Source organism: Pezoporus flaviventris, unplaced genomic scaffold (genome assembly GCF_033815535.1).
Source record: "Pezoporus flaviventris isolate CSIRO_AGI_PZ_B2104156 unplaced genomic scaffold, CSIRO_AGI_Pfla_v1 ptg000036l, whole genome shotgun sequence".
Taxonomy (NCBI): domain Eukaryota; kingdom Metazoa; phylum Chordata; class Aves; order Psittaciformes; family Psittacidae; genus Pezoporus; species Pezoporus flaviventris.
This window is the reverse complement of record NW_026892584.1, coordinates 17,129,582-17,156,081: the sequence shown is the minus strand read 5'-3', so window position 1 is coordinate 17,156,081 and position 26,500 is coordinate 17,129,582. Positions and strand designations below refer to the sequence as shown.

The 26,500-nt window shown below is 36.7% G+C and overlaps 1 protein-coding gene across 7 annotated transcripts in view; it reads left to right on the top strand.

The window, feature by feature from the left end:
- The window catches only part of RYR3 (ryanodine receptor 3), a 223,905-nt gene that overhangs the window by 46,683 nt on the left and 150,722 nt on the right, over positions 1 to 26,500 (top strand). For all 7 annotated transcript variants that reach the window (XM_061463377.1, XM_061463371.1, XM_061463372.1 and 4 more), the window contains exons 2-8: positions 4,166 to 4,285; positions 8,439 to 8,546; positions 18,412 to 18,486; positions 19,305 to 19,383; positions 22,097 to 22,209; positions 22,688 to 22,787; positions 26,241 to 26,334. In XM_061463377.1, the coding sequence (XP_061319361.1) occupies positions 4,166 to 4,285; positions 8,439 to 8,546; positions 18,412 to 18,486; positions 19,305 to 19,383; positions 22,097 to 22,209; positions 22,688 to 22,787; positions 26,241 to 26,334 (689 nt within the window). The remainder of the gene's footprint in view (positions 1 to 4,165; positions 4,286 to 8,438; positions 8,547 to 18,411; positions 18,487 to 19,304; positions 19,384 to 22,096; positions 22,210 to 22,687; positions 22,788 to 26,240; positions 26,335 to 26,500) is intronic.

Genomic DNA, 26,500 nt, shown 5'->3' with positions numbered 1-26,500 from the left:
AGATTAATATGGGACACTTAGTAGATTCTACAGGATTTCAGACAACCTGAAATACATTTTAGTAATATCAATGTGTTTCTGTATATAAACATTCTTAGAATTGGGGTTGGAGTTATGTGGTCTGAGTCCTTTTGCTAAAAGACCGATGTATGAATCCTAACCAGGTAAGAGATTTCTGGTCAGAAGGGGAGATTTTTCAATTGCTCTTCATTCAGGAAAAAAAGTGTAACACTATTCATCTGTATTTGTGAATAGATATCAATTATGGTGGTACAAAATGGATCTCATGGTTAACTTTATATACTTATTGATGATGCTACTGGTGGAAACCAGATATTAGTAATTAACAATTAGAATGTGTGTGCTTTTAGAAGATAAGTAAATCATGGAAGTATTTTGATCAACCTGAAATTATTTTCCTTGATGCAAAATATTCACTGAAGCAAAACCTTGAAAAAAATAGAGAACTTTGATATGATTGTACCATATTACACTCTTGATCTGAAGAGATGTAACGTGTGGTGGAAAGAGGTGTTAATCTGTAACAGTAATTCAAGCTGATCAGAAATTTGAAGTGGACTTTTTTCTTAAATTAAGCACATTAGATCATCTGAGAAACATGATCTAGATTAGCACTCTCCTAGTGAGGTGTCAGACCATTGCTTACAGAGGTCCTTTCCAGGCTGCTATTCCATGCTGTCTTAAATCTGTTGTATTGAAAAACAATAACAAAACCTACCAAAGCTAAACTGACTAGATTAAATAAAATTTCTAATCAGGGAAATATCAGAGCTCACATTTAAATACTTTAGATTTGCTACATTCCTCGTTGGCAGACTGAGTCTCAAGGAATTTGTGTGGTTTGTGGTGTTTGTTTTGGTTTTGGTGGTTGTTTTTTTTTTTGTTATCCTTAACTAACAACTTGTCTCTGCTCATCACGAGCCTCCACATCTCGTTGGGCATGCAGGCTTCTCCTCATAGAATTATAGAATGGTTAGCGTCATACTAAAAAAGGTATATTGAAGTAAATAGATGAAATTATGTGTAAGTGAAGATCAAGGTTAAATAAATTTTAGAATACCAGCATTTGTGTGAGAAGACTCAAGAAAACAAGGTACTGTTGAGGCATGATGTGAAATTTCATTATAGGATACCAACTCCATAAAATTCACTTCTATTAGTGTCTTCAGGACAGAAAAGGAATTTCAGACCTTAGCTAGAATGATCTTACTTCAGTAAGTTCACTGTAATACTGAGTCATCTTAATGGCAAATTGTCTTATTTGCAGATTATATGGCTTCCATTAGTTCCTTATACTCCACCTACACCTGAATGATAAACTCTTTTAAAGTCTTCTCCAAACCATGCTGAAATACACTATTATTGCCACTTTTTAGAAACTTTAGTAACATTGTTCATCCTATGTCACAAATACATAGTTTGTTAAATGTAGCACAAATGAAAAGGGTACATTGGAAATTTAGGGAAATAATGTAAAACATCAATGTTGAGTGCTGTCCTTACTTAAGACATCAGCAGTGTTTGTATTTTGGGGTTATGGCATTTAATGATTCATAGAATCATAGAATCATAGAATCATTAGGGTTGGAAAGGACCTTAAGATCATCTAGTTCCAACCCCCCTGCTGTGGGCAGGGACACCTTACGCTAAATCATATCACCCAAGGCCTCGTCCAACCTGGCCTTGAACACTGCCAGGGATGGAGCATTCACAACCTCCCTGGGCAACCCATTCCAGTGCCTCACCAACCTAACAGGAAAGAATTTCCTTCTTATATCCAACATAAACTTCCCCTGTTTAAGTTTTAACCTGATTGATAAAGGTTTTGTGATTCCAGTGTATGTTCTGAAAAGAAGTGCTGATTTTTTGATTTCTAGAAAATCAAAACATTCATTTCATTATGATAGAAACTATAGGTCCTTTATGCATGTGGAAGTAAAAAGAAAATAGTTCATTTATTTGAGTAGTTCTCATCTTAAGTAATTTTTTATCTATGTTGTCTGATGCATAATTTTATTTCTTTGAAAACTGAGAAATATAATGGGTACTATGTATATGCTTCTGTGAAATGATGGATTCTTTAATGTAGTAGAGAGAATAAATATAATTTCAGCTATGTGTAATTAATTTACTGTAATCCACTGATAAATACAAGCTAAGTGGCAAATCTCAATTTTATTCCAAATCTTGCTATTTTTAAATTCATATTTCAGTATTTTAATCTTTTTAAACATCTGAAATATATGTGTTCAAAGATTTATCCAGGAATCAGATGATAAAAAGTGTTTTAAAAATCTTTATTTTTATCTTACGCGTTCTGATTTTTTTTTTTGCCCCCCAAATAGATAAGCTTCTGATGCCAGAGGTTTTTTTAAAATTCGTTAACAGAGGGATATAGTAATGAGTGTTTCATTGTACTGCTTAGATTTTTTAACTTATTACACTGGAATTTAAGAAGTAGAAGTGTTTTTAACTAATGAGTTTGAAAGCTGAGACCTTCAGAGAACATTTTACAGAAGCAGCAAGGAGAAAGGAAAATGAATTTGTTTAGCATTAATTGGCTAATTCAGTTTACCTCCTACTTGACTGTACATTTTAGAATTGTTTATAAAAATTTTTATAATTCCCATTCTGTACTGTTAAAAATGCTACTGGTTGTTATGCAAACATAGATAAGGAAAATGCTGCCTGTAACTGCTGATTAGTCTGTGTCATGGGTGAATAGCTGTCCATTTTAGTAGTAGCAGATAGGCAGTGAAATGTCAACTGAAAGAAAGGCATATAACTTGCACACACTTGCACAATCACACAAGTGAGAAACCTGCTTTTGAATTCCCATTTTAAAAGACATGTTAAATAAAGTTAATTCCTTTCGTCAAAATCACATTGTCAATCCCAGCTTTTATTTCAAGTGCCTGTAACTGTCTACTGTCATAGTACTGCAGTTGCATAAGGGAACTGGAAAAAGCAGCGCTGCTTTTAGAACGTAATTGTTCAAGTGATCCAAGTTCAGTACAAGCGGCTGTTGTGTATCTTCTTTGACTATAATAATTGACACCAGTGTAACTTCATAGCTGGATGGGACACTGCCATATCATATTGCTCTTGTTTTATCAGCTTCCGCCCCCTAGGAAACTTCTATGGAAGGTCTTTTGGTGAGCAGTTTACATACCTGTATAAAAATAAATTTTTCTGTGTGCTAGTCTGCAAGTGATGTTTTCCTTTGATAATGGACAAGTTTCGGAAGGTAAAATGACTTTTAATTCTGTATATAACTTTGACACAGTTGAGTACTAAAAATAATCTCTTTTGGCTCGCTTATATCAGCTTATATCACATGTTAAGAGGTGAATAAGTGCTTGGCACTTTATAAGTAAGTGTGTCTCTGGCACTGCATTATGTAACAATTTGTAAAGAAAGCATTTAAAATAATTAGGATAGCCAAACAATAGGGCTGTTGTATGTCACTTTTAAGTAAGTGTGTCTCTGGCATTGCATCATGTAACAATTTGTAAAAAAGCATCTAAAATAATTAGGATAGCCAAACAATAGGGCTTGTATGGCACTTTTCCTGAATATTCTTATTCTTGGAATATGTCTTTGGAGGAGTAAGTACTTATGAGTTACTTGAACCATTACTTGAAAAGTGATTTTGGTCATCATGTCTAAATTAAACAAGGTCTTAAAAGTGAAGATTGTGCATTCAGAGAACCTGTGATAAGTGCTTACTGTGCTAACAAAATTAATTTGTTTATCTTTAGGTTTCTGCTGTTTGCAAAATCACAGCAACAGGTTTTTATTGTAAACTTTAAATATGTTTTACTGAGTCAAGCTGAGTAACAGTGTACTAGCAGTTTTTTATGGCATCGTACCAAGCCACTGCTAAGAAGCATACAGTACTTGTGAAAGTCCTGGAGACAGTACATAATCTTTGACACTTTGATGTGGTCTTGAATATAAGTCTATACATAAATATCTGTTTATATACACTTCAAAGGAATCTCTGCGTATGTACATGATATCAGCTGTAGAAGTATGTGTTCATTTTAAACGGATTCCATTTTCTAGAATTTCTGAGCACTATAATGTGTATGTAACTTCTAAATATTTACTTTTTTTTTCCTTGTACCTTGTTTTGTAACAGGATGACGAAGTCGTACTTCAGTGTGTTGCCAGTATCCACAAAGAACAAAGGAAGTTTTGCTTGGCAGCTGAGGGACTTGGGAATCGCCTGTGCTTTTTGGAACCAACATCAGAAGCTAAAGTAAGAAGTCAAGACTCCCAACTGGTGTAATGAATCAGTGAAACTTAACCTACTTATTATTCACAAATACATTTAACTACAGTTTCTTTGATGTGATGCTAGATGCATCTTTTGTATGCTTTTCTTTTGTGACTGCAACATGAGATTTCTTGGAGATTCTAAATATACTTTGAGATATACCTATTAACAGTAAAAAGCCACTCTTCTTTATCTAAAATAATTCCTGTAACTGAAATACTTCATATTTTCAAGATAAGGTCTCCAGACTATTATTAAGTTCACTAAAAAACTTATTCCTGTTACTACTCTAGGTTCAAATATCTTGATATCCTGGATTGATAATTTTAGAAGCATTGTCACCTATTAGTTTCTGGCTTTAAGCTCTGCTTCTGTGTTGATTAATCAGAGAGTACAGGGAACAGAATTATCAAGTAATTTATAAGCTTTAAAGAAAACTGGCCAATGGAAAAAAGAAGGTAGAGATCTGTGAAGAAAAAGATAAAAGAAAACAGAGTAATAAGAGGAGCTTCGGAGGAGACATGAAAATTTAGACTTGTGCTAGAGCAAAATATTAAAGTGAAATGCAGAGAAAGACCTCCTCATTCTCTTTGTTTTCTCTGCATCATTTACTTCTCCTTTATATCTCTATATGTCTTCTGATAAATTATTTCTTCTGTTTTTTTTGGGGGGGGGGAGGGTGTTTGTTTTTTTTTTGTTTGTTTGGGTTTTTTTCTTGTTTTTTTTTTTTTTTTTTAGTAGGGTCTTTGTATCTTTTCTTTTGAAATGTTGGTATGTGGTCCTATTTTTAGTCTGGATATTATGACCATGCTACATCCACAGTTTTATTTATACAGTATGAGAGGTCCTTGTTCATCCCTAGGGTGGAAAATTATGCTGCATCTAAATTTGCATTTCTTTTCATTCGAAGAGTTCGGTCAGAGGAATGGTATGTATTACTGTAGAATGGCATAGATCTACTTACATTTTGTAAATGTCTTAGATAACATTACAGAAGCTTCTGAAGTTTGTTTACAATAAAGAAATTCAGAAAACTTGTATGTAACTGTTTTAAAAGAGCTTACAGAGAAGCTTTTTGAACTGCTGGTCTTGACTGAGAACAGTAAAGAATTTTGGAAAGGGGCATGTAAATACATTGTATGAAGGGAAGTGTAGGCAGTTAATCTGGATGATTAGAGAGTACAATACTTGCCAACAGCCCTTACTGATGACACTTACTTTCATTTAAATTTGGATCAAATTTTGGTTATGAAATAAAAAAGAGAAAACCAAAATGGCACATATCCAGTGGACTAAAATAAAGTTGTTGAATAGGTGTGCTTCTGATTAAATCCTACATGGTTATGTTCTCACTACTATGCTATTGAATATTTTTGTCAATTAAGACATCTTTTAAACTAATATATGCAATTTTTTTCAGATGATAAAAAATGAGGAACTAGCAATTGGTGAAGTCATGCCACATGTGCAAGATCTGCAGTGCCTTGTGTATTGTTAGAAAGTAGAGGTGTATTTAAGGGCTAGCAGGCTAAATTTATAAGCATAAACATGCTTATAAAATGGAAAATTATTCTTGCCTCTTGTAAAGAATGTGGAGGTCATGATGTTACACAGCCATAGTTCACTGAATGCTGAATGATGATGTGCTCAAGGGAACTAGCGTAGTTTTTAGAATTACAGTCAAAAGAATCTTACTAGGAGGTAGAAAGTTATATTATCTCTCCATTTTTCTTTCTATTTGTCTATCTATCTATCTATCTATCTATCTATCTATCTATCTATCTATCTATCTATCTATCTAATCTATCATTTCCTCTGTGGCAATGCTGCTGAGATACAGGGTACTGTCATGGCATTCAAATTCATATTAATGTCAATAAAATTGAGATTGCTCCAGGAAGTGCTGTGAGAATAATGATTGGAGGAGGACACAGTCTGTTCAAACAAGGAAAGCTTCCTGCCTATAAGCTTCCAAAATGGGAACATTGATAATAGAAGTCCTTTTATTTTACACAGCAGAGCGCTGTCCTTCCTGTTACAATGGTATTTTTTACCTGAGATGGATTCCTTACGCCTTTCTGATCCCTGAGAATTGCTTCCTACAGTTAGATTTCTTCTTTGTATTAAGAATAAATTGCATTGAAGAAGATTAAAGGTGTGTTTACCAACAGAAGTCCACAGCAGAAAATCACAGTGTTACCTTCTACTGTCTTCCTCAGTTGATCGCTTTACCAAAGCCAAAGTCTGTTTGCAGAAGACGTGGCAGCTTCTACACTCGTTGAACATTGGCTAAGTATTGTTAAATCAAGAAAGGAAATGTTTTTCCATTCAAGTAATTCTGGAAAACAGAAGGTAGACAAGAAATAACTAAACATATCTGTTCATTCTAGAATGAAAATGTGTAACTTTAAGATTAATTTTTTAATCTGAGTTCTCAGTAATCAGAAGATAGAAGTAGCTAAGAGTAAAGTGAGGCAAGAAAAGAGGACAAAAATGTCTTAGAACCTTACAGAGGAAAAAATAGGGTTTCTATGGTTAGCCATTAGCTGGTTTTGGTAATTTTTATGACATGCTGAAGGGAGTAACAACTACAACATACTTCTGCTAGAATTTTAATATAGATCCCTGCGCAACTTACATGTTATTTCTTTACAGTAAAAACTATCGCAGTGTTGGTTTGCTAATAATTTATCTTTATTACTTCATTGCAGTTTGTTTTTAAAGTGATACTTTAAAAATTGATGTATTTCAAAGCTGATAGTCTAGTGCAGCAATTTTAACTTCTATTGATAACTAAGAAGAATATACCTCAAAAATAATACCAATATACTAGCATCAATTTTAGTAGTAGAATTGTCAAATAAACATAAGTGCCTGAAAAGAATTATAACTAACATAAGATTTCTGTCCTAAGGACAGAATGTAATAATTTACAGGTCTGGTAAAAGTAAACCTAGTAAATCAGTACCAGCTGTACCAGCTCATGTCAGTGGTTTTTATACTGCAGGCAAGAAGCTGTGGCCAAAGATGTGATTAGTGAGCATATCACCTACAAGAAATTAATGTTATGATTATGCCTGGAGGAATCCAGAAGGCTGGATTCAGAAAAGTGAAGTGTCTTCAGTGTTGTGTGTTGATGGAAAACTGGTAACTCTGCATGAAAGACCTGTAAATAACTTAATAACTTAAATAACTTTTTTAAAAAGAGTGGCTGTCAGGGCAGGACTGTCACTTGTTTCCTTAAATTTCCTTTGCAAATTTGTGTAGGCTTCCTAGATCAGCTTTGTATTTTTGTATCTCTTCCTGTATGTGTGGACAAGGCTATGCAGAGGTCTGCTGGAAGAACTCCTCAGAACTCTCACTGACTTTGGAGAACTATTTATTCCAAATTTCTGCTTTCTTTTATTGTATAACATATCAGCCTATTAATTCTGCTACATAAATTTACTTACAGTGCTTTCCCCCTTTCACTGGGTACCACTGCACAGAGTCTGGCTCTGTCTTATTTGTACTTTCCTGTCACATATTTATATACATTTATGATTCCCCTTGAGACTTTTTCTTGGACACATCTTACTTTGACACATGAATGCCAAGAAATTTAAAAAAAAAAAAAAAAAATCTGCTGCTCTTGAAGTGAATGTAAGTTTTGTGTTTCAATTCCAGCAGGCAGATTGATCGAACAATTGAGAGGATGTAAAATAGTTAATATTGTTATATCTCAAGATTCTGAACCTTTGCTATTTAGTGACAGCTATAAATATGTTCAGAGCTTTGACCTTATATGTCATATAAGATCATATACCTTCTCTTCTGTTTTGTCAATGACACTGGAGAACAAATACAGAGTTAATGGTGTGATTCTAAAAGACAGGTAAGCAGTAATACATACTTTTGGATCTGAAGGTGTTTTGGTTTACTGTGAGAAATACAACTCTAGGAAAAATTGCACTGACAAGTTATGAAGAATGGATTTATGTTATTTTGATAAAGGAATTAGCATGTATCTCAGTAGCAAAGGAGTGAACATTATGTTTTTTTAAAATTAAATACAGGTATGTTCAAACACACTTTTCATCCTACTCTTCTAATCAAAAGATCAGCACTTTTTATTTTACACTTTTTGTTTTTACAGTATGTTCCTCCGGACCTTTGCATCTGTAATTTTGTCCTTGAACAGTCCCTATCTGTCAGAGCCCTTCAAGAAATGCTGGCCAACACAGGGGATAATGCTAGTGATGGGGTAAGTAAATTGACATCAAAGAATATTAAATTTCTGAATATGGATTGTTGTTCTCATTTCTTTCTTATCACCAGGGTTTTCCAGGAGAGGGGCCTCATGTCATAGCAGATTCTTCATTTTTCTTGTTTTTCTGGGGCATTATTGCTCAACTACTGTAATAATATCAATTTCTCTTTAGTATTGAGGGGCAGGTGCAATTAGTCTTTTGAAATATTTACAAAAGTCAGAAACGTCATCTTCAGATATCATTTATTACTGTCAGTTCAGACCTAGGTGCTGAGAAAGGAGTAAGAGAATCATTGACGGAGTTTGGCTTTTATGAACATGAGGAGACTATATGAGATGCTTTTTGTCTGAAACATAAATAATTGCCATAAATGCATTATTGTATTGCAGTGCTATTTATTAATGGAGAAAGCAAAATAATTTTCTCATCATGTAAGTATTCTATCTCACTTCATTGAGCTAAGAGAGTATTTCAGGTATTTGGATTTAGTTTGATTTATCCTCACATGAAATTAACAGCTAAGAAATTAAGTCCTGTCAATGAAATGAAGTGACAAATTTAAATCTATTTTAGTTCATAAATAAATATACAATATTTATCTTTGTAGTTGCATAACCAAATTGTTTCAGTATAATTTCAAGTTATTTAATCTGTGGCAACAAGTAAGAACTGCTGGATAGAAATAATTATTTCAAAATTCTCTTCTTTGGGTTTCTTAATCTTTTACTATATTAGCACAAGCATAGTTACTGGAATGCTTACAATATAGTGTAATGTTGTAACTACACTTGCATTTCATATTGCTAATGTTTCAATTGAATCATTATTTCAAATCTAAGATATATTAAGAATGACTGAAAGAGGACTTCCACACTAGAGTGATCAGGATGCCGAAAGGCTTTATTCTACATCATATATTATTGACCAAATTACTTAAGAACTGTATTCTTCATAGGACTTCTGAGGTATTTGGCAAAAATGTGATGGTGTTATAAGTAAAAATTAAGCCTAATCAAAACCCAAGATGCGGATTTGCCTCTATTTTCAGTGGTCTGCATGAACAATGATAATTTTTCAGTGATTGGATGAACCTCATTGCTGGTGGTGGAGGTGAGACAGACTTAACTCTCATCTATGCATTAATACTTCTGGAAGTTTTAGAAGTAACACTTGTTGCATCTTTGAATGGCTTTCCAGAGGTAATTTAGGTAAATTATCTAGTTCTATATCCTTAGGTAGAGCTTGTGTTTCTCTAAAAGGACATAAAATTGACCTATAATCCCCACTCCCATGGTCTTACTCTCAGTTGATTGCTGTTCTGTTATACTCATGTGTGTAAATTTTAGGAATTTAAAATGTGACATCACCTTTATTATTTTCTTCTATTCAGTGAACAACTGAAATCTGAAATAAAAAAAAACAAGTGCCACCACTTCTTAATTCATGGGGTGAAGTATTATTAGCAAATGAATAATAAGACTTTACAGTGTTTATTTGCTATGACAGATTCCATATTTGCTTTCTGGCACCATGAAAACCACAAAACTTGTATGAGCAAAAATCCTTTGCATTTCGCTGTCACTTAAAGTTAAATTACTTGTAGTCACATGTAGGTCTCTTAAACTTGATTTACACCTTGACTTTGTTGTGGGTAACCTGAGTGAATCAATGTTTACCGTACCTGTTAGATTTCTGCTGCCTGCTCAGATCAGCTTGCTGTTATTTTCCATGATGCTGGGCTTGAATTGATTTTCCAGCATAGTCCAAAAGCCTGGGTGGAAACTTACCTTGATTTCAGCTGAACTGAATTGAATTTTTGCAGTCTTCTAAACCAAATGTGATAAAACTCTATGGCTTTCCTTCTCTTATGAAATTAAATGGCAACTAATTATGATGCATATAGTCTGCAGAGCTGGATAGTCTATCAGTTTTCATTTTTATTTTATGTAGAACCAGAAAATTACTATTTTCTCTTGAGCTGAAGTTTGGTTTCTCTCTGGGATTCATACACTGTGCATTCTGTTTCAGTGTTTTCTTCCTTTTTGTAGTACAACCCTAGAAAATAATGTGTGGGAGAAGGGGAATTTTAGTAAATATCTTAGAAGGGAAAATGAGAAGGGTGTTTTATTTACTTGAGGCTAATTTTTTGAATGTCATATCCATCTATGCAGAAATGATACATTAAAAATGCATTATTATTTTTCTAAAGATAAAAAATTTTGTCTCAGTTTTTGATAATTTTTGCTCTTGAATTATAAGTTGCCAATCAGCCTGCAGTCTTTCATTGTTACAGAGCAATTCACCACTTAAAAACACTCATAAATTTTATCTATTTGTAAATAAAAAGCATTAAAGCACTGCTTAAGCATTTGTTACAGAATAGCGAGTCTTGTTTCTTGCAGGAAATCCAAGTGTAACTCTAGCTATGACTGGCTATGAATGCTCCATTCGCAGCAGCATTCAAGGCAAGGTTGAACAGGGCCTTGAGCAACCTGGTCTAGTGGGAGGTGGCCGTGCCCATGGCTGGGGGATTGGAACTAGATGATCTTAAAGTCCTCTCCAACCCTAGTCATTCTATGATTATATGATTTTGTGATTGTTTGTTGTATGCTTTTGATAATAACAAAGGAAACAAATATTTTTTATAAACATTTTTGTTTTTCAAAAAGATGAATGTTAAGATGATCAAATATATCTCTTAACTTTTAAAATTTTCATTTAAAAGCAAGTTGCCAAAGCTTTATATCATCCCAAAAAGTAAGGCACTAATGATCTAAATTACTCTTTTTTGAAAAAATTAATGAATTGCTGCAAGCAGCCAGATGGAACTATGGCGTTTCTTACTATGGAGTGAAAGAACTTCTAGACTAAAACTCCTCATGACTTCATGCACATGTTAATGGCTCAAAGTTAGGATTTTTTTAATCTGAATTAAAAAAAAGGAACAGGTTGTAATTTAAAATTATTGTCAGAGTGAAACTTTAGTTTTATGCTTTCACAATTTTATAATGCTAAGTAATAATACTGCAGTACCTACCTTTCACTCTATTAAAGAATATTCTTGTTTTTTCTCTTTGTAAGCTTGTTTCTGTTGTACATAATGCATGGAAATCATATCAGTTCAATTAGGAGAGAGATACATATTTAGGACATGTAACAGTGTCGTGGTTTAAACCCTAGCCGGTCGAGGCCCCCCCTTCCCTCCCGGGGCTCTCCCCTTACCTGCTCCTGGAGGAACGGGGAGGAGGATCAAAAGAGTGCAACTCCTACGGGTTGAGACAAGAACAGTCCAGCAGCCAATGTACAACACAAATCACCACCACCACCACCAACTACAACAATGATAAGGGAAAATAACAAGGGAAGAGAATACAATACCACCTGCCGAAAACGCGTCTGACCCAGAAGCCCATGTCCTTCCGGGTAACTCCCAGTTACCCCCCACCCCAGGCATGACGTGCTGTGGTATGGAATACCTCTTTGGCTAGCCTGGATCAGGCGTCCCGTCTCTGCTTCCTCCTGGCTTCCCCTCCTCCCTGGCAGAGCATGAGCCTCACAAAGTCCTTGGTCAGGGTAAACATCACTTAGCAACAACCGAAAACATCGGCTTCACCAACACTGTTCCCAGGCTGGAAGTCAAAACACAGCACTGCACCAGCTACCAAGAAGGAGAAAAATGACTGCTACTGCTGAACCCAGGACATTATCCACCCCTTGTTCCATACCATTCATGTCATGCTCAGATCCCACATTTTCAATATACCATCGCTCTCCCACATATATACATCCATATACATACAGACCAAGAGAAAGAGATCATTTTCTTAGTGCATGGACCAATCCCTATGATGCTGCCGAGTCCATTCGGTCCATGATGTCAGGTTCCATCTCTTGTAACAATCTTTCAGGGCAGGAAAGGCTGTGTGCAGTATTGGATCACTGCCTGCTGATGCTGATCGTTCCTTAACTGCAGAACTCATCTGGTTCTGTCAAAGTTCATTCTCTGTTGGGATGATGGTTGGAGGGAAGTCAGGGCCAGTCGCTGGTGACCTGGAGACATCTAGTTGATGGGCTATAAGAGTATTACACAGCAGGCAACAGCATACAATTGAGTTCACTGGCTGTTTTCCCCTAAAATCAAATCCCCTTGAGGTATACATCGGACTTCCCCATCTTCCCGCATTACCCACCAAGTATATCCAGGTCCCTGAGCAAAAGCAATCCCACAAGTGGGTTTGCCTTTACCTGAAGCTGGAATAACCCAGACTGTCTTCCCCAGCAAATTCTTTATATGCATCACGGGAACTTTGCCTCCCTCTACAATATGTAAAAGTTCTGACTGGGCTGGGCCAGGACTAAAATTTACTGCTACTGCTAAACCCAGGGCAAACAGCAAGATATGTAAACCATATTCATATAGAAGTGTGTGTATGCACTCATAGGGGGAGCATTGCTACTGTGTGGTTTATGCTTATTTAATTCTCTAAGTTAGGTGTAGTTCCACAGGCTAAAATAACGAGACAGATTTTGTATTTAATCTATGTATAGTGGCCATAAGTTTACAAGAGTAGTTTAGGATATACTACAGACAGTGTCTTAAAACACCCTAAGATATATAGATTGTGAATGCTGTTTGCATAGTACACTTGGTGGAATAAAGTAATTTCTAATGAGAAATCATCTTTCTTGTTGAGTGAATGTCGTGGTTTAAGCCCAGCGGGCAACTCAGAACCATGCAGTTGCTTGCTCACTCCCTCCCTTCTTCTTCCCCTGCTTCTGGAGGGATGGGAGGGAGAATTGAAAGAATGTAACAACTCCCACGAGTTGAGGTAAGAACAGTTTAGTAACTAAGGTGTAACACAAACAACTGCTGCTACCATGAGTAATACTAATGATAAGAGAAATAACAAGGGAAGAGAAAATACAGCTGCTCACCACCCGCTGACCAATACCCAGCCTGACCCAAGCAGTGATCTAGCCCTGCCAGGTAACTGCCCCCAGTTTATATACTGGGCATGATGTGTTGTGGTATAGAACACCTCTTTGGCTAGTTTGGGTCAGGTGTCCTGTCTCTGCTTCCTCTTGGCTTCCCCTCCTCCCTGGCAGAGCATGAGACTCAGAATGTCTTTGGTCAGAGTAAACATTGCTGAGCAACAACTAAAAACATTGGTGTTATCAGTGCTGTTCCCAGGCTGAAAGTCAAAAACATAGCACTAAGACTGAGAAAAATGACTGCTACTGATGAATCCAGGACAGAGAATTATTGCAGATTCATACACTGAACTCATCTGCTAAGACAAGGTGACCTGACTGGCTGATGAGGGAAAAGCTGTAGGCATTGTCTATTTGGACCTTAGAAAAATGTTTTACAGTGTCTCCCACAGTGTTGTCCTAGAGAAACTGGCTGCTTGTGGCCTGGAGAAACTGATTCTTCACTGGGATAAAAACTGGCTGCATGGTAGTGACCAAAGAGTGGTGGTAAATGGTGTCACATCTAGTTGCGAGTGGTCACTAGTGGTGTCCCTCAGGGCTCAGTACTGGGGCCAGTCTTGATTAATATATTTTTGATGATCTGGATGAGAAGGTTGAGTGCAACCTCAGTAAATTTGCAGACAACACCAAATTGGATGGGAGTGCTGATCTGCTTGAGGGTAGGAAGGCTCTGCAGAGGGAGCTGGACAGACTGGATCGATGGACTGAGGTCAACTGTATGATGTTCAACAAGGCAAATTGCCAGATCATGCAGTTGCTCCACAACAGCCCCATGCAATGCCACAGGCTTGGGGAAGAGTGGCTGGAAAGCTGCTCGGTGGAAAGGACCCTGGAGAGGCTGATTGATGGCCAGCTGAACATGAGCCAACTTGTGCCCAGGCAGTCAAGGTGGCCAACAGCATCCCACCCTCTATCAGAAATACTCAAATACTATGTTCAGTTCTGGGCCCCTCGTTACAAGAGAGATACTGAGCTGCTGGAGCGGGCCCAGAGAAGGACAACAAAGCTGGTGAAGGGCTTAAAGCACAAGTCTTATGAGGAACGTCTGGAGAAGAGAAGGCCCAGTGGGGACCTTATTGCTTTCTACAACTACCTGAAAGGAAGGTGGAGGGGGGAGGTGGCTGGTCTCTTCTCCCAAATAACAAGTGATAGGACAAGAGTCAATAGACTCAAGCTGTGTCAGGGGAAGTTTAGGTTTGGTAGTTGGAAATATTTCTTCACCAAAAGGTTAGTCAGGCATTGGTTCTACCAGTCTATCATTCCATTGGATTGCTTTCCATATTAAACTTAGTTTGGAAGAGTTCTGCTGTTTCAGATTTTTCTAGAGGAAGAATGTAGCTTATTAGACTTGGGGGGTTTGTTGTTTTTGGGGTTTGTTACTTTGTTGTTGTTGTCGTTTTGTTTTTTTTTTTGTTTTTTTTTTAAATGAGTCAGCCTTAAAAATACTGGTGATTCACTTAAAAGCTTTCAGTAAAAAAAACAGCATGAGGTGCTTTATTGCTTGCTCTCAGTATGCCTATATTTGTTACATATTGAATACATGTAATTTTCTTCTGGCAACCTGTTTGTAATTACAGTTGATTTTGCTGTTAAGGTTTTCCTTGTTGATTAAAAAAGCGTTGTAATTTATGAAAGAAGTATTGTATACTCTGTTACATAATGTTTTTCTGGTTTTCTTCGCCAAGCAGGGGTAAGTTCCTGCAGGATATATTATTAAACGATTTTTTAATGGATGACATATTTTGGAGTAGCTTTTGTATTTTTTTTTTTTTATTTATTGTTTCTAATCAGCCTTTTACAAGCTTGGGAGTGTTGCATCCCAGCTATAAGGAAGTGCAGCAGAAGGGCCAGAAGACCTCCTTGGATGGATAAGGAACTGCTGAGGAAAATTCAAATGAAAAAAGAGGCTTATAATAAGTGGAAGCAAGGACAGGTGGCCTGGGAAGAGTACAGGGATGTTGTCCGGGAAGCTAGGGACCAGGTTAGGAAAGCTAAGGCCCATTTGGAATTAAACTTGGCTAGGGATGTTAAGGACAACAGGAAGGGATTCTATAGGTATGTAGTGAATAAAAGACAGTAGGGACAACGTAGGCTCCATCCAGAAGCTATCAGAAGAACTAGCTACCCTGTATTTGGAGAAAGCTGAGGTTCTTAATGACTTCTTTGCCTCGGTCTTCACTGGCAAATGCTCTGACCACACCATCCAAATCTTAGAAGGCAGATGCAGGGACTGTGAGAATGAAGACCTTGCACCCACTGTGGGAGAGGATCTGGTTCAAGACCATCTTAAAAACCTGAACGTACACAAGTCCATGGGACCTGATGAAATCCATCCGTGGGTCCTGAAGGAGCTGGCAAATGAAGTTGCTAAGCCACTGGCCATCATATTTGAGAAATTGTGGCAGTCAGGTGAAGTTTGACGACTGGAAAAAGGGAAATATAACCCCCATTTTCAAGAAGAAATGGATGACCCGGGGAATTACAGACCAGTCATCTCACCTCCGTGCCTGGCAAAATCTGGGAGCAGACTCTCCTGGAAGGTATGCTAAGGCACATGAAAAACAACAAGGTGCTTGGTGACAGCCAGCATGGCTTCACTAAGGGGAAATCCTGCCTGACCAATTTGGTGGCCTTCTATGATGGAGCTACAGAACTGATGGACAGGGGTAGAGCAGTTGATGTCATCTACATGGACTCGTGCAAAGTTGTGAATGATCCATTCCTGGTGGTGTTTAAGGCCAGGTTGGACAGAGCCTTGGGTGACATGGTTTACTGTGAGGTGTCCCTGCCCATGGCAGGGGGGTTGGAACTAGATGACCTTAAGGTCCTTTCCAGCCCTAACTGTTCTATGATTCTATGATGATATCTAAAAGTATGCTGTGTTCTCTGAATAACCAACAATAACCAACAATAGCTCTCTTATATTTGTCTCCAATTTTTTCCAATAACCTAATGCATTATCTATGCAGGTCCAAAATTGTTATCTAGGTTTAGAGGTTTTTTAGTTTTCTTCTGGGTGTACTGCGAAATTTTACTTGATTATGTGGGTCATATTGTGAAGGAGAGTACACATAGTATCCATATAATTCTGAGAAATTTCTCAATAAAATTTACTGTGTATGACATGAAGTTCCAGGATAACCAGGTCCCAAATCCCTAATTTTTAATGTGTTTGCTATTACCTAAGAAAATAGGATATTTATTCTATTGTAGGTGTAATAAAAGACCTCTGCTGAATTGATTTTGGACTTTTATTCTTTGTTTTGACAAATAGCATTTCATTTTTAATCTTTTGATTATGATTAAGCGTTCTATATGTTGAGCTACAGAATGTGGTAGCTTCCTCAGCTTGATATCTTCTAAACTGTACTTCTGTAGAACACAAGTTGTACGTAGCATATAAACCTATTGACCTAATTGGTAGTTTAACTGATGTGTTGTTCATAGATTGCAAAATCATTTACCTATACATGTGTAACCATTATCTGAGTTCCTCGAACTGCACTTTAATTATCTTGGTCCCTTTCACATGAATCCAAGGAAAAGAACTGACCTTAAAGGCAATCCCCTATAGTAATATATAACACACTAGAGAGATGATCCTTGTTCTAAAATTATATTTTGGAGAATCAGCTTTCATATTCAACAATTGTCTAAATATACCTGAAACAGTAAGACCATAAAGAAAATGCTCTTTTAAATGAAGAAAAAGCTCTGTGTGAAAAGAGTTTCAAGCTATAACATCAGAAGTTAGACATTCTTAAATCAGTGATTTCTGACTTATTATCGGGATTCTGATGTTAGACCTTTTCTTCTTACTCAAGACATACAAGGTGCAAATGTTATGATCAGGACTGAGAGAAAAAAATTAAGTATAAGGTTGCCTAACATAGTTTAATTAATGCCAACATTAACCATGATATCCATAAATCTGCAAAATTTGGAGATCACATTCCTAAAAAAGTGCTTCATGTATAATCTGGAGGAAAAAAAAAAGAAAAAAAAAAATCTTAGTTTTAGGGGAAAGTACCACAATAAATCAAGGATTTAATTTCTTGGTCATATTGTTCATTTAAGTTTGAATGGTCTTGTTATTTATAAATAACTAGGAAGGAAGATAGTAGATTCAGAAAAAAGCTGAGAGGAGCAGACTTGAAAACATGTAAAGCTTGTTGTCTGTTGTTCCATAGGTAACATTCTTGTTAAGATTCTTTCCTTTGAATTTGTTTTCTTCTGGTCACCAAAAGGAGCTGAAACGATAGTGTCAAATTCTGTAAAGGAAGCATATGGAAAATCTAGTTTTGCCTCTCCCTGATCTAGTCATAAATTTCCATATTCAAAACTAATATCTGTGCTTGGTTGAAATTATGGATGGTGTTGCTCTAATTAATCTGGCAAATGCTTAAGATAACATTAATCCTAGCAAGAACGTATCCTTCATATGTGCTTGAACTATTCTGGACAATGGGTGCATTTTTCCTCTTTCAGATTTCAATTTGTGTATGTATATATATTTATTTTGCTACTTTTCTTTTTTTAATGCCTCTGAGAAGTTTATAAGAAAGGTAAGTAGTATCTTTATCTGAAACTTTTTTTTTTGTTAGTTTTTTTAATGCTGTGGTTTTACTCATAATAAAAAATAGGTCACAATAAGAGTCTTTGACCAAATATTTGTTCCCTTGGCAGATATTTGGCTAATGCTGTAGCTACTTCATAATTATGTTTTTTGCCCAGCGTATCCATTTCATAATTTGCTTGGTTATTTGCAATTATTACTTGAACTGTGGTAGTTCCTTGTGCTATTACATAATTGCGATCATAGTCCACACAGTTCAGTGTTCTGACATTCTCTGTCATGTTCTGTAGGCAGCTCAAGGGGGTGGACACAGAACCCTGCTGTATGGCCATGCTATACTACTTCGACATTCGTTCAGTGAAATGGTAAGTGAATGAGCACTTGCAGAGAATGAGTAACATGAAATTCAAATAAACATATTTTTATCTAAGTCAAAAATACATAAATTTGGAAGAAAGTTGTTTCTAAGTTCTCTTCTGCACTAGATAAGAAAATAGGTTATTGTGTTTCAGCGCAATGGAAGTGGCCCATATATTTTAAATTCAGATTCTTCAATCCATTTCACTCAGAAATGTAGCTGAAAAGCTCCTTTACCCAAGGATTATTTCTGTGTCATTAAAGAATCCATTTTAATGATAATTCCATTAGCTATCACAAATGAATTCATTGTGTTGTGTTATTTTTTCCATCATATTTTGTAAGTTGATTCTTTTAACATCCCATAGTTCCCAGAGACTATGCCCACAAACATGCTATCTTCAGGCTACTTTTATATAAATTTTGTTTCACTACATTGTACAACTGGAAATTTTTTACTGTTGTGGGCCTTTGACTTACTAGGGCCCATGTAATTATACCTAAGTGAAGTTGTCATGAAGAAAATATATTACAATAATTCTGTAATAAGTTGTTTGCCTGTTCCTCTCTGCTGAACTATGTGAAACTTTGGAAAGTAGAAGCTAAACTGCACAGAGGAATACTGCTGAAGAGGAAAAGTGTTTTGATGTTTTCAAGTAAGGAGGAGCTTATATACATGAAGCTTCATGCTTAATTAATTTTAAAAAATTGAGCACAGGCTGATTGTAAGATAGAGCCATGCGACTCCATGCGAATGTATTGATTTAGCATGTGCTTTAGTGGATACTGATGGGGTTTTGTTTTCAATAATTTTACTGTTTTGCAGTATTTGACATGTTTAACATCATCAAGATCCCAGACAGATAAACTTGCATTTGATGTGGGACTGCGAGAAAATGCAGCAGGTATGGCAAGTTATTTTTAACAGAAAACGTGTCACACATTTCTTGTTTTAGAAGAGGTGTTGAAGTTGGTGACACTGTAAGCTTATGAATGTTATGTTTGTGTTCATTAGAGAAAGTGATGACTGTCAATACTGATGACTTTTGATAATTTAACAGGGGAAGTTCAGGTTAGATATAAGGAAAAAGTTCTTTACTGTGTGGGTGGTGAGGCACTGGAATGGGTTGCCCAAGAAAGCTGTGAATGCTTCATCCCTGTTGGTGTTCAAGGCTGGGTTGGACAGAGCCTTGGGCGACAAGGCAACATGGTTTAGTGTGAGGTGTCCCTGCCCATGGGAGGGGGGTTGGAACTAGATGGTCTTAAGGTCCTTTCCAACCCTAACTATTTTATGATTCTATGATTCTACTGACTTTGTGTAAGAATATGAGAGTCCCTTTGAGTTACCACAACTGCAATGATACTGGTGATAATGGTCAACGTAAAAAAATGCAATTGAATAAATTCAATGTGTTTGTTTTCTGATGTGTGTGGTTCAGCACTTTCAATATAATTAGAGTACAGAAAAGCCATATATAGGTGCATTCAGCATATATATGTAACCGAACAGCAAAAGAAGTATGCAACTTAAAATGCAGGAAACCAGAAAAAATGTAATCAACACATTGCTAAAAAAGCTGAAGAAAAATAGAAGCATAAAGTGGAGCAAAATAATAATGAGTCAGAGTGGAAGAGATACGTTACAAACAAGAAATGATGAGAAGGTTTTAAAATCTAATTAGTAGATTTCCAGGAGCACTGCCAGTAGCAGTGCTTCTGACAGAAATATAGTAAAAATGATTGTGCTTCCATGAAATCCCATATAAATTATGAGATGCCACTGGGAGCTATGTGAAATGAATTTAAAAGCAACCTGGCCACAAAGAGCACAAATAGGTTTACATGATGCTGTATATACATAGTGTCAATGGTTACTGAAAGCAATGGGTGCTCATCAGAAAGTGACAAGTTACCCTGTAGTACCCAGGCCTAGACATGTACCTTGAAGTTAAAATCTAAGTGCCTGTATAGAGATTGCACTGTATACAAACTTCCAATAAAGAAATGCCAGTTGTATTAATATAAACTTGTCCTTTCAATTGCAATTCATTATTTTGAAAAGAAATTAAAATCAAAATAGACCAATGGATGATGAAAGGGTATTGCTAATGTAGGTGTCAAAATGTTTGTGGACCATGATTTTTGAAACTTTTCAGGTGGCTTTGGCTATATATGACCTTCTGTTATGAGTGAAATTTGTCTTTCAGTTATTTGTAGACATAGAATATTATATTATATATGTCTCAGATAGATCTTAGCAGCTTGTTACTTGATTATATCTTTAGTTGTTGCCTTAGATGGAGACCATTTTCTTTAGGCACGTTGCTAAACAGAATGTATGTGTTCTATTTCTCTGTTCGGTGAAATCTGTCTATATAATTCTATAGTTTTTTTTTCAGAGTTGTTGTGCATGTGTTCAGAGGTTTTGTAATGAATATCTGTAGTTGTCTCATAGTGGTATTTGCTTAACTGTACATATAAAAAAAAAAAACCCTTGTAACATAGGTAAGATATAAAAAGCAACGCATGAAAGGAATACTTAATTCTGGTTCTGTACAGAGGATTTTGGTAATTACTGTATGCTTGTACACTGAACACCATACAGTCACCTCCCCTTGCCCTACTTACCCCACCATGAAACTGTCCTATTGAATCAATTTCAGCTGAAGGAAGTATTCTTCACCTAACAGGTGTTGAGTGAAAAGCCACTAGATATTTAAAATTACTTTCTTTTAAAGATTTAGCACTTCATACTTAAGGGATGTAAAATTTATTTATTGTCTTCTTTATAATTAGCTTCATAACCTTCAAATTTTAAGAAGGTATTGCATGAAATGTTTTAGTTGATCAAACAGATTTTTGTCTTATGCTACCAATTTTACCTTGTTTCATTTTCTCCCACTGCATTGCCCAGTGAGAAAGCTGTATTTAACTTCAGGGTCTTAACTAAACCCTGAAGGGTGTGAAATTGTGGAATGAATTAGGTAATCTTCCCAGACTTGGTGTGTGCATGTGTGTGTGTGCAAAGTAATCTGGAATATTAATGTGTAAGAAATGTTCTGTGATTATCACCCTTAGGTTTATCTATCCTGTAGTTATAAGGTCTGTAGTGCTAATGGAACTGCTCCCAAAACTGGTGTTTGTAGTATAGTAATACTGTAAAGTTACGGAATATTTATTTCAAAATTCTATATTCTACAGCATAAATGTAGCTTAGAGTGGAAATGATACAGAAGATGGTGAGTTAAATATGAACATTAAGCAAAAGAAGAGATACAAGGTGATAATTAAGACTGAGGTAACTGTCAGCAATTAGCTGGCAGTGAGAGCCTGGAAGTGAGGGCAGTTCTGAGCAATGTTTTTAAGTGGTTAGTTGCTTTAAAAAAAAACATGCAAAGAGAAATATTAGCTTCAGTGATGGCAAAGAGTGGTTGACAATGTTTCAAGGAAAGAAAAGAAAAAGTAATGGATTGAAAAGAGGAATGAGGTGGTACTAGAAGGTGAATGTCTTATAAAACAATTCTTTACTGCAGTATTTCAATGTCGCATAAAGATAGCCTTAAGTTTCCTGAGAGTTGTCTGTTTCGTATATACTCAATAAGTGTCTCTGTTCTTTAGGTGAGGCATGCTGGTGGACAATACACCCTGCTTCTAAACAAAGGTCAGAAGGAGAAAAAGTTCGAATAGGTGATGATCTTATCTTGGTCAGTGTGTCCTCGGAAAGATACCTGGTAGGTTTGCTTGTTTAGCAAGTGGACACATGGGGGGAAAACAAAAAGTGCTATGAGGAGCTGGGGAAAATGGCTGGGATTCCTATGAATGATTTTTTTTTTTTCTCATGTGGGAAATAATGCCCAGTTGTAATGAGCTTTTTTAAAATTATTATTTATTTATTTATTTTACCTCAGGGAAAGGTTTCCCCCTTCCCCCAAAACAAGACTATTTCCATGCCTTTACCCCAAGGCGTACTTCAGCATTTTCTGTTTTGGGAAGTTTTTCCTTTTGTAACTGTGGAAGATTTCTAAGATGCAGCTGGAGTCTGCTGGTTAGATTTAGAAGAGTTAATTTTAAGAGCGAGTGACTACTCTTTTTAAAGAATATTAGTATATTTACTTGATCATATATTTGTATTTTGTTGAGAAATCAATATGCAAAATATTTTTAAGTTAATAAATGTCACTGTTTCTTGTTACTGTTGCCTTGTTTCAGCATCTCTCCATATCAAATGGAGGTATTCAGGTGGATGCCTCCTTTATGCAGACGCTATGGAATGTACATCCTACATGCTCTGGAAGCAGTATTACAGAAGGTTTGTCATTTTGCTTATTTAGAAATGTATTTACTTTAGAATACTTTGTATTGCTTTTCATAAAGAGACATAATTAAAAATAACAACCAAACAGAAAACAAAACAAAGACAAACCAAGCCAGAAAAAAAACAAACAAAACACAACCAACCAATCAAAAAAACCAACACCACAACAAAAAAAAACAACCTTAAAACTAAAACACCCTTAAAATATCAAACCAGAGAGCTTAATGCAAATAAAGAAAATAAGCACAGGAGAATAATGAAAGGGAAAATGAAGAAATACAGCTACATCACCCAAGTTAACTGTAGAAAAGATAAATAAGTGCTGCAACTTTAGAATAGGAAAGGATAAAAAGCTGCATGAGAGATTAGGAGGGGGAGTGCAGCTGTGGTGTTGTGACCCTGCTTGGGCCAGGTATCCACCAAAGCCATTCTGTCACTCTCCTCTTCAGCTGGTCAGGGGAGAGAAAATGTAACAAAAGGCAAAAGGCTCATGTGTTGAGGTAGGGATAGGGAGAACATTCACCAGTTACCATCACGAGTAAAAGAGACTTGACTTGGAGAAATTAGCTTAATTTGTTACCAGTCATATCTGACTAGGATAACAAGAAATAAAACCAAATCTTAAAATACCTTCACCCCAGCCCTCCCTTCTTCCAGGGCTTAACTTTACGCATGCGTTGTCTATCTCCTCCCTGTCAGTGCCTCAGGGGGATGGGGAATGGGAGTTATGGTCAGTTCACGGCACATTGTCTTTGCTGCTCCTTTCTCCTGAGGGGAAGAACTCCTCACACTCTTCCATTGCTTCAGTATAGGTCTCTTCCGTCAGGTGCAGTCCTTCAGGAACAGGCTGCTCCAGTGTGGCTCTCCTGCGGGGTCACAAGTCCTGCAGCAAACCTGCTCCAGTATGGGTTCCATTCTCCGTGAGGCCACAGGTCCTGCTAGGAGCCTGCTCCAGAGCAGGCTTCCCACAGACTCACAGCCTTATTTGGGCATCTCCCTACTTTGGCATGGGGTCCTCCATGGACTTCAGGAGGAGATCTGCTCCACTGTGGACCTCCATGGCTGCAGGGGCACAGCCTGCCTCACCATGGTCTGCACCACAGGCTGCAAGGGAATATCCGTTCCAGTGCCTGGAGAACCTTCTCCTCTCCTTCACCGACCTTGGTGCCTGCAGAGCTGTTGCTCTCAAACGTTCTCATTCCTCTCTTTGGCTGCTGATCCACAGCAGATTATTTCCTGTTCTTAAGTATGTTATCCTAGAGGTGCTTCCACCATCGCCACTTCCACCCGTGGCAGTTCTGTCTTGGAGCCAGCCAGCATTGGCTCTGTTAGACATCGGGGAAGCTTCTAGCAGCTTCTCATAGAAGCCACACCAGTAGCCCCCTCCTTTCCCTCCCTCCCCCTGCAATCAAAACTTTGTCACACAAACCCTACACAGCAACAGATGACTTTGTTGTCTTCAGTTTAATTTTGGGGAGTAGGAGCTGCACAATAACTAAAGCCAAAAATGTAGATTTTGTATATAGTTAACAGTCACTAGGCTTATGTGAGCTGTGGTTGGGTCCTTTTAACCCCAGGTGGTTTAAATCAGCATCCCACAGTATGTCTGTTCACTGGCCCATAAAAAAAATTGTCTCAAAGTGTTTATAGGTTTTCATTTTAAAAGCATATGAGATATGGATTTTCCTTGTTATACTTTCTGATTGCTTCTGCAAGAAGTGTGTTATGCTGGAGGTTAACTCTGGAAAAGTCCTTCTGTTCTCAGGTTTCACAGGCAAAAAAAAAAAATAAAAAATCAAGCAAATGGAAAATATAGTATAGTAAAATCTATAGTAAATAATCTGATAGTGAAATTAAAATTTTTAACAGGTGACAAGCATAACGAGCTATGCAGAGATTATGGAAGATCAGTGGTATATGTTAGATTTCTGTAACAGGAAGGGTTTGGCAGCTAAATTTCATGATTACGAAATCACACAGTGGTTGAGGTTGGAAGGGACCTGCTCAAGCAGGGCCACCGAGGGCAAATTGTCCAGGGCTATGTCCAAGTAGCTTTTGAACACCTCTAAGGAGGGAGACTCCACAACCTCTCTGGGCAACCTGTGCCAGTTGCCAAGCACCCTTGATAAAGTGGTTCCTGTTGTTCAGATAGACCCTACTGTTTTTCATTTTGTATCCATGACCTCTGGGCCTGTCACTGGGTACCACTGAAGAGAGTCTGGCTCTCTTCTCTCTACAGGTCAAACAGTCCCAGTTCTCTAAGCCTTTCCTCATGTGTGAGATCCCCAAGTCTCTTAATCATCATAGTGGTCCTTTGCTGTACTTGCAGCTCCTGTACTGTATAGCTCAGAATCAGAAATATAATCCAAAATTTCATGATAATAACTGGAAAAAAAAAAAAAAGGATAGAGTGGGGTAAGCCGAGAATTAGGTCTTCTGTGTCAGTTTTTTCCCAAGGCTTAGTAGCCTATCTCAGGTTGAATGGACAGATTGAGAAAGTGGGATTTCCTGTCTAAAATTGGACTGGAAATTGGACAGCATACTTTTTTGTGATGTGTCAAGTACCTGTGATGGAAGAGTAAGATCAGAAATGTTTTTGTGTTTGTTTTTTTTTTAACATTCTTTCATTGCTTTGACCTTTGTATTACTCACCAACAGGATAATTGCCAGTTACTGTTTTCCTAATTTACAAATTTATATTGAATCAGGCGTACACTATCAAGGGTTTCCTTCTACCCTTCCTCCTTTATGTGTGTTTGTTCTTTTAAAAGGCATCAATTTCACTTACAAGGTCAGAACAGTTTGGACTGAGAGGCTGATGAATCATTCTCCTCCTACACCATTTTTTTCTTTTCTTTTCCTTTTTTCTCTGATGCTAAGTGCCTGGTTTTGACCTGTAGTCTTTGTGTTAAATGGATTGGAAAGTTTGCTTCCATTAAACTTAATCTTCAGAGCTGCTAAGTGGTTTTTTGTCCTCTGTCTCCTACTGCTGTGCAGTTTAAATTTTGACACGAATTACGAATGTCAGAACAAACCGATGAACTCATCAAATTATTTTGTATTGAGAACATTTAAATTGTATTAAGGGGGAGGAAATGGTAGTACACATTTGATTTAACTTTTACCTAAGGCATTCAGTTTTCGAAACAGTAATTGTTGCAGAAATTGCAGGAGTTTTTATTTTCTTATTCTGTTCCAGAATCCTGATTTTAAAATGTTGAAGTGCTTTCTTTTTGTTTTACTTTTCAGAATTATTTTTAATTGGATAAAATACTAAAAAATAATTTTGTTATACTAAGTTTGTTGTTCTTATTTAATTCAGTTATGAGAGAAAATTCACAGTACAGATTTCACCTCAGTCTTTTGAGTTTTTTTAAATTTTTTTTGAGGGTGTTATTTTTATATTGTCAGTGTCAAAGCTAATGAGTAAATGTGCTGCTTCTACAGGATATCTTCTTGGTGGGCATGTAGTACGTCTTTTCCATGGCCATGATGAGTGTTTGACTATTCCATCTACAGATCAGAATGATTCACAGCACAAGTAAGTAGTTGTGCAGTGATGCATTATTATACATTTCCTTCTCTCAAAAAAGTAGATTGTTGATTGTCAGTTGAATTTGAGATTAGACGCATTAAACAGTCTTTACAGCTGTCTATGATTAGGCAGTGACATTGTTACAAGAAGTTGAGACCTACTAAGCAGAAAA